The following is a 7,808-nucleotide window of genomic DNA, read 5'->3' on the forward strand; positions in this document are numbered from 1 at the left end:
AGGTCTGCTTATTATAGCAGGCCTGAAACTTTCCTTCAGATGAATCTGTGCTGGTTAACTGAATCAGTCATGGAGCTGCTGCTGCCGATCCTTCTTGGCTTTCTTGCTTGTCTGGTCGGAGGGCTGTACCTTCTCAGAGTGTTCAGACAGCGGCGACCAGGAGAACCCCCCCTTGATAAAGGGCTCATTCCTTGGTTGGGTCATGTCTTAGAGTTTCGCAGGAACACCTTGAAGTTCCTAGAGAGAATGGAGAAGAAGCACGGTGATATATTTACAGTACAGCTGGGAGGGTTTTATATTACATTTGTCCAGGACCCTTTTTCATTTGGGGGATTCGTTAAGGAGAGTCGGGACAAACTGGACGCTCGAAAGGTTGCTCTGCATCTGGCGCACAGAGTGTTTGGATATAAAGCTGTTGAAGGGGAGCACAGTATTCTCCGCATTTCCAGCAACAAGCATCTGAAGGGGGAAGGTCTGGAAGAAGTCACCCAAGCTTTTATGAGTAATTTGCAGAACATGATGTTGCACAACATTGGATCAGTTGCAGAGGACAGGACCTGGAAAGAAGGTGGACTGTTCAGGTACAGCTACAATGTTGTTTTCAGAGCTGGATATTTGGCCTTGTTTGGCAATGTTCCTCATAAGTCTGAACAAAGTGAGGAGAAAGCCAAAGAGAAAGACAGAGCTGAATCAGAAGCTTTGTTTCATGAGTTTCGTAAATATGACCAGCTCTTCCCCAGACTGGCGTATGGGGTCCTCCCACCGATGGAAAAGTTGGCTGCAGAGAGGTTGAAGGCATACTTCTGGGATGTTCTGTCAATCCTGAAAATGAAAACCAAGGACAATATCAGTGGCTGGGTGTGGGACATACAGCAGGGTAAAGAGGAGATGGGTATCGATATGTCAATGATAAACAGATACATGTTAGTGCTTCTTTGGGCCTCTCAGAGCAACATAGGGCCTTCTTCATTCTGGCTGCTCCTCTTCCTCATGAAACACCCAGAAGCCATGAAAGCAGTGAAGGAAGAGGTGGATAAAGTTCTGAAAGAATCTGGACAGGAGGTCCGGCCTGGTGGTCCTATGGTCAACTTGACCCCTGAAATGCTGTTGAAAACACCGATCCTGGACAGTGCTGTCGAAGAGAACCTCCGACTCACTGCTGCACCCCTCCTCACCAGGGCAGTGATAAAGGACATGACCTTCAAGATGGCTGATGGGCGTGAATATTTACTTCGCAAGGGTGACAGAATTGCAATCTTTCCTTTCAGTTCTGTCCACCATGACCCAGAGATCCATCCTGAGCCGCACTCATTCAAATATGACCGCTTCCTGAATCCAGACGGGACCAAGAAAACTGATTTTTACAAAGCAGGAAAGAGGGTAAAATATTACACCATGCCCTGGGGATCCGGGGTCTCCATGTGCCCTGGCCGTTTCTTTGCCACCAGTGAGCTGAAACAGTTTGTTTTCCTCATGTTGGTCTATTTTGAACTTGAGCTGATGAATCCTGATGAGAAGATTCCTGAAACTGACGTCAGTCGATACGGTTTTGGAACAATGCAACCTGTCAGAGATGTCCAGTTCAGATACAGACTCAGATATTAAGCCAATCAGATAAAAAGAAAACTCTTATCTTCAAACACCTTTTTTTGTATAATTCTTTTGATGATACATGGAGACTTATAAAATGAAGCATGGGAACACATGTATTGCAGATTTTCTGGTACATTTTCCATATGCAAATTAAGTAGAATTTTTCTAAAAATCAGTGCCAGCCATTCATCTCCTTCTGCTTATCCAGTCCAGGATTGCAGTGGGATTGGAGCCTTTTCCAACTGCTATAGGGCAAGAGGCTGGATACACAATGGAGAGAAAACAGATTTGTTTTTTTGTTCTTAAAATTTCTGATTTTTTAATTTTCTGTGATTCTGCTTCTGCACACTTTGTTACTCTGTGAATAAATGAGGCTTTAATTGGAATAAGTCTACATGTGTATTACATTTGTACTGGTCTCATTACATATGTACATCCGTTCATCTACTCTGGTTTGTTGAGGTTAGCAGAGAGTTTCATATGGAGTTCTCTGGTGGGAAGCCTCCAGAACTGACCTCAGCACACTTGTTATTCATAGTATATTTGGTTTTCTTTTATTTGATTGGTTATATTTGTTATTTCTAGGGTTTTGTATCTTCTTCAGTTTTACCCATTGCCATGTAGAAACACATCTATCTGCAAGCCACATGGTCTGTTTTGTCATTTGCATTATCTGTAACTGAACTAACTCCTCCCAGGTGCCAGCTTCTTTATTTTGATAGTGCAGCAGTCAAAAGTATATAGAAAAGAGGGGAGTGAGAACAGGGAAAGACACACAGCAAAGGGCCACCATTGAGCTGTATAGAATACGGTCACCTGCTAAGCCAGTGGGGTTTAATCTTGGAATTCAAAACAATAAAGTCATGACCCAAACATTTTTTATCCCTTGTGCAGAAAATGACCTGAGTCAAAACTTGTTTTCTTAATAGAATGAACTAGAACAACAGCTGATGTCAATGTCCAACTCATTCGTCCTCATTCTCCTGATACCTGCAGTCTGAGTTGTATGTTTTGAGAGAGGGGAGACAAAAAAACCCCAAATTGCATGCATATGCAATTACAAGGAGAGCATCACAAAAACAAGTTAAAAAGGGTCACATATAACCAGGCTGAACAACAACAACCCAAATTCATCAAGAATCTAATATGGAATCGCATCATACTATATCACTGTCATCAGGTGGGGACAATGCAAAGCAAATGTAGCCTATGTTTCACCTGATGGGTTAAAATGTTGCTGTCGATCTGTGACTGTAGACATTAAAAAGTCCATAGGAAAGATGGTAGCTGACTAAACAAGTGCACACACGCATACACATACAGTGACATTCTATACCTTCTCCAGAACACTGTATATAGTATGGCCAAATGTTTGGATCATGGTGCTGATCCAGAATCCTTCCCTTATTATTTATTCCTAGTGCTATAAAAATAAAGTAATAAGAATAAAAAAATTAAGTAATAAATATAAAATAATGTATTTATGATGATTCAATTTGTACAATATTTAAACCGTAGAGATACAATAATTTTACTGCTGAAAAATCATCATTTTGTTATATTTGAAATATAAATCTAATATAATCTGTATTTTCCTTAAAATACAGTGTGTGTGTGTGCGTGTGTGTGTATGTGTGTTTTTGAATATCGTAATTATAATAAGAGCTACTAACCTCTGACACCCTTATCCAGTTAGCTAGTGGCTAATGACTACCACTACTTCTGTAGTTAATAAAAGGACAGGTAATGTTTTGTCGCCCTGTCACTCAGTGTACATACAACAATGCTCATTTGTTTCATTTCATCAGTTGCCACAAGAGAACTTAACCACGTGTACATAACAAACTAATACTCCTGTGGGCTATAGACTATAGTGTACTCTGTACACCCTACTTCCTGGTTTTTGTTGCATCAGCCGTCTCCCAGTTAATTTTTGTGTTTCTTCTACAGCTCCGCACTGCCCAGGTGGCAAAAAATGCACCAAGCTTGTTCCCGGCTCGTAACCAACGCACTCTGCCATCAAGGGTGACCATTGGTTAATGGTCATCATATGACTTATGTAAGCCAGATCCTTTCTGCGGAGTTGTAATTAATAGTTTAATGTTATTGTTGAGGGCCACAGGCAGGACTCTACACGCACATTAAAAAAAAAATGGCTCAAGAAAAGGGCACCCATCAGGAAAGGGGCAGATGCTCAAGCCCCTGCCAGCCCCCCTGCACGTGTCTGGTAGATAGTAGAGACAGTCTGCTGAAGTTCAAAATGATTGACTGGCTTTGCATGTTTTTACATATTTGATAAAGATTTCATTTTATTTTCTTTTGCACTGTGTTATTAAAAATGTCTTAACTGTTTTCATTAGTGGTGAGATTGAACTTTCCTGATGACAGCACCAAAGGGATCGAGTAAAACATGTGAAAGGTAAAAATCGATGTGGTCCAACATCAGGTCAAGGTCACGGCGTTCAGGGAGAATTGCACTCTCTGAGTGTTTTTGTTTGTTTTCCTAAACGAACCTTATAAAAGATGGTTCACAGCATCGGTCATAGACCAAAGAACACTAAAGGCAAAGGGAAGCAAAAACATGTCTGGCTTACTCCAATTAGACTGAGAAACTGTCATGTTTGGCCTAAAAGAGCATCACTAAGCTGAACCACAGAAGACAGACTCTTTGTTTTTTTCTCCCACGCTGTCCTAGAGATTATCTATGTGCGTGTGTTTTATGGTTGTAAAAAAAAAAACCCTGATTTGCATTTGAAATGAGACTTGCCCTGTGTGAATGACCTTGAAATCATTTCTGATCATAATTAATTTGTGTTTGAATGACAAAATCCTTACTATAATCTTCTAAGTTATTAATCAGGCAAATGCATTTATTCTTATTGTTTATCTGCAATTTCAGCAAAATTCACAAAAATATTTTTGTAAGTTGGGTTTCATCACAAAAGTGGTGAGCCAGCCATTCTGTGAACGGAATTTTTAAACCTGTAAAGCATGAACAATAAAATAACTGCCAAAAGTTTCTATTTTTACTTTTATTTTTAAACTGGTGTATATATATAAAATCCTGACATTCATTTTAAAATAAATTAAATATAAAATCGCGTATATTAGTTTTCATTTGTATCATTTTTCTAAGATTCTGTGTTTTTGTACAATTTATTGTTTATTTTAAAAACATTGGGAATGTGGGAATCTGCTGCCATCTATTGGATTTTGTTGTGGGGAACAAGTAAAAGAATCCATGTCACTGAGTTGACTGAAGTCAGCCTATATCTTTGTTTTTGTTTGTTTTGGTTTTTTAAGTTTTAAAACATGCTCACATAAAACCCCAAAATCTGACATTTACAAAAAAAAAATTTATTTTGGAAAAAACAAAAAGCAAAACCTTGTAATGTACATAGAAAATTGAACTAAAAACTGAAACTGACAACCATATACATGAACCGTCTCAATTTATAAGTGTACATGTCACATCAATTACGGAAAAATAATTATACGAAAAAAGAACATTCACAATAATAATTAATAACCAATAATCATAATTGTTGTTATCTTAAACAATGCCCATCAATATCCTTTCTAACTGGATTTAATCTGATTGCTGATCTGCAAATTACTTAAAGAAGAAGAGTTATGATCAGAATGTGTTCAATAAACATGTCTAGAATATCAGTGCAATTCCACATTGAATCATTACAGTTGACCAACACGTCAAAAACTTCACATTTAAATCTGCTTCCATAATTTCCATAATGTGCTCATCAAACCATCTTGATCCAAAGAAAAAGAAAATCACAGTTTTGTTTTTATCTGATTGGCTTAATATCTGAGTCTAAATCTGAACTGGACATCTCTGACAGGTTGCATCGTTCCAAAGCCGTATCGACTGAGGTCAATTTCAGGTATCTTCACATCCGGATTCTTCAGCTCAAACTCAAAATAGACCAACATGAGGAAAACAAACTGTTTCAGCTCATTGGTGGCAAAGAAACGGCCAGGGCACATGGAGACCCCGGATCCCCAGGGCATGGTGTAATATTTTACCTTCTTTCCTGCTTTGTAAAAATCAGTTTTCTTGGTCCCGTCTGGATTCAGGAAGCGGTCATATTTGAATGAGTGCGGCTCAGGATGGATCTCTGGGTCATGGTGGACAGAACTGAAAGGAAAGATTGCAATTCTGTCACCCTTGCGAAGTAAATATTCACGCCCATCAGCCATCTTGAAGGTCATTTCCTTTATCACTGCCCTGGTGAGGAGGGGTGCAGCAGTGAGTCGGAGGGTCTCTTCGACAGCACTGTCCAGGATCGGTGTTTTCAACAGCATTTCACGGGTCAGGTTGACCATAGGACCACCAGGCCGGACCTCCTGTCCAGATTCTTTCAGAACTTTATCCACCTCTTCCTTCACTGCTTTCATGGCTTCTGGGTGTTTCATGAGGAAGAGGAGCAGCCAGAATGAAGAAGGCCCTGTGTTGCCCTGAGAGGCCCAAAGAAGCACAAACATGTATCTGTTTATCATTGACATATCGATACCCATCTCCTCTTTACCCTGCTGTATGTCCCACACCCAGCCACTGATATTGTCCTTGGTTTTCATTTTCAGGATTGACAGAACATCCCAGAAGTATGTCTTCAACCTCTCTGCAGCCAACTTTTCCATCGGTGGGAGGACCCCAAACGCCAGTCTGGGGAAGAGCTGGTCATATTTACGAAACTCATGAAACAAAGCTTCTGATTCAGCTCTGTCTTTCTCTTTGGCTTTCTCCTCACTTTGTTCAGACTTGGGTGGCACATTGCCAAACAAGGCCAAATATCCAGCTCTGAAAACAACATTGTAGCTGTACCTGAACAGTCCATCTTCTTTCCAGGTCCTGTCCTCTGCAGCTGATCCAATGTTGTGCAACATCATGTTCTGTAAATTACTCATAAAAGACTGGGTCAGTTCTTGCAGACCTTCCCCCTTCAGATGCTTGTTGCTGGAATTGTGGAGAATACTGTGCTCCCCTTCAACAGTTTTGTATCCAAACACTCTGTACACCAGATGCACAGCAAACTTTCGAAAGTCCAGTTTGTCCCGACTCTCCTTAACAAAGCCCCCAAATGAAAAAGGGTCCTGGACAAATGTAATATAAAACCCTCCCAGCTGTACTGTAAATATATCACCGTGCTTCTTCTCCATTCTCTCTAGGAACTTCAAGGTGTTCCTGCGAAACTCTAAGACATGACCCAACCAAGGAATGAGCCCTTTATCAAGGGGGGGTTCTCCTGGTCGCCGCTGTCTGAACACTCCGAGAAGGTACAGCCCTCCGACCAGACAAGCAAGGAAGCCAAGAAGGATCGGCAGCAGCAGCTCCATGACTGATTCAGTTAACCAGCACAGATTCATCTGAAGGAAAGTTTCAGGTCTGCTATAATGAGCAGACCTTTGCTCCTCCCCTCTGACAAGCCCAATGGGTTTCACATTTCCTGGAAGTGATCACTAAATAGTCCTGGAGAAAAAAGAAAAGGTGTCCTGAATACAAGCAACAGTTCACCTTATGTTCAATCAACAATTCACTTTTGGAAGAAAAATTTTCATCTTAATTGTTTATAATTACCGTTATGCAATACGATAATATTCAAACATCGTTAAAATCAAGATTAAAAACCCGTGCATGGCCTATGAAGTCAGTGTCAAATTTCTCTGTAACTGAAACAGTTAATATCTGGCCTGAAGCAAAATTCCAATCTCACCCATTTGTTCCCAGACAAAAGGTCTGACACATCGAGGCCAGCTGATTTTCATTACAGACTGAAATCTAACCCACCGAAAGAAAAGAAAAACTGCAGATTTCTCAAGGCAAGCAAAACATGCCAATACCCAGAAACTGTTTTGACCAAAAGGGAAACTATTGAGCTGAAACATGTAGGAAGGACACGCTTTTACAGACTTTCCTGGAGATTATATATGTTCGAGTTTTATGGTTGCGATAACTAGAAAGCATTTGAAAGCTCGCATGCATTGTGTGACTGACCCTTAAAAATATTACCAATCATAAATAATTAGAGATTGTCTTTGAACGTTAAACTCTATTAATTTATTTGCACGCTGATCTACTGAACTCAGTGGGAATGTGGCGCCATCTACTGGATTTTTGTTTTAATGGCGAACAATAAAAAGAATCAGCATAATTGAGTGCTTGACTTTTTTTCAGGTTGCCATTTATTTTATTTTAT

General features: G+C 40.1%; 2 protein-coding genes across 2 annotated transcripts; one reads left to right on the forward strand and one right to left on the reverse strand.

Moving 5' to 3' along the window:
- LOC100693750 (5-beta-cholestane-3-alpha,7-alpha-diol 12-alpha-hydroxylase) lies at positions 1 to 1,979 on the forward strand. The gene has a single exon (XM_003438089.5). It carries the CDS (start codon positions 40 to 42, stop codon positions 1,603 to 1,605), a length of 1,566 nt encoding a protein of 521 aa, XP_003438137.3. The 5' UTR covers positions 1 to 39; the 3' UTR covers positions 1,606 to 1,979.
- A 3,130-nt stretch (positions 1,980 to 5,109) lies between these two features.
- Positions 5,110 to 7,002, reverse strand: LOC109195699 (5-beta-cholestane-3-alpha,7-alpha-diol 12-alpha-hydroxylase). The gene has a single exon (XM_019348341.2). It carries the CDS (start codon positions 6,976 to 6,978, stop codon positions 5,413 to 5,415), a length of 1,566 nt encoding a protein of 521 aa, XP_019203886.1. The 5' UTR covers positions 6,979 to 7,002; the 3' UTR covers positions 5,110 to 5,412.
- Positions 7,003 to 7,808: the final 806 nt, after the last annotated feature.

The sequence above is a fragment of the Oreochromis niloticus genome, linkage group LG18 (genome assembly GCF_001858045.2).
Source record: "Oreochromis niloticus isolate F11D_XX linkage group LG18, O_niloticus_UMD_NMBU, whole genome shotgun sequence".
NCBI classification, from domain to species: domain Eukaryota; kingdom Metazoa; phylum Chordata; class Actinopteri; order Cichliformes; family Cichlidae; genus Oreochromis; species Oreochromis niloticus.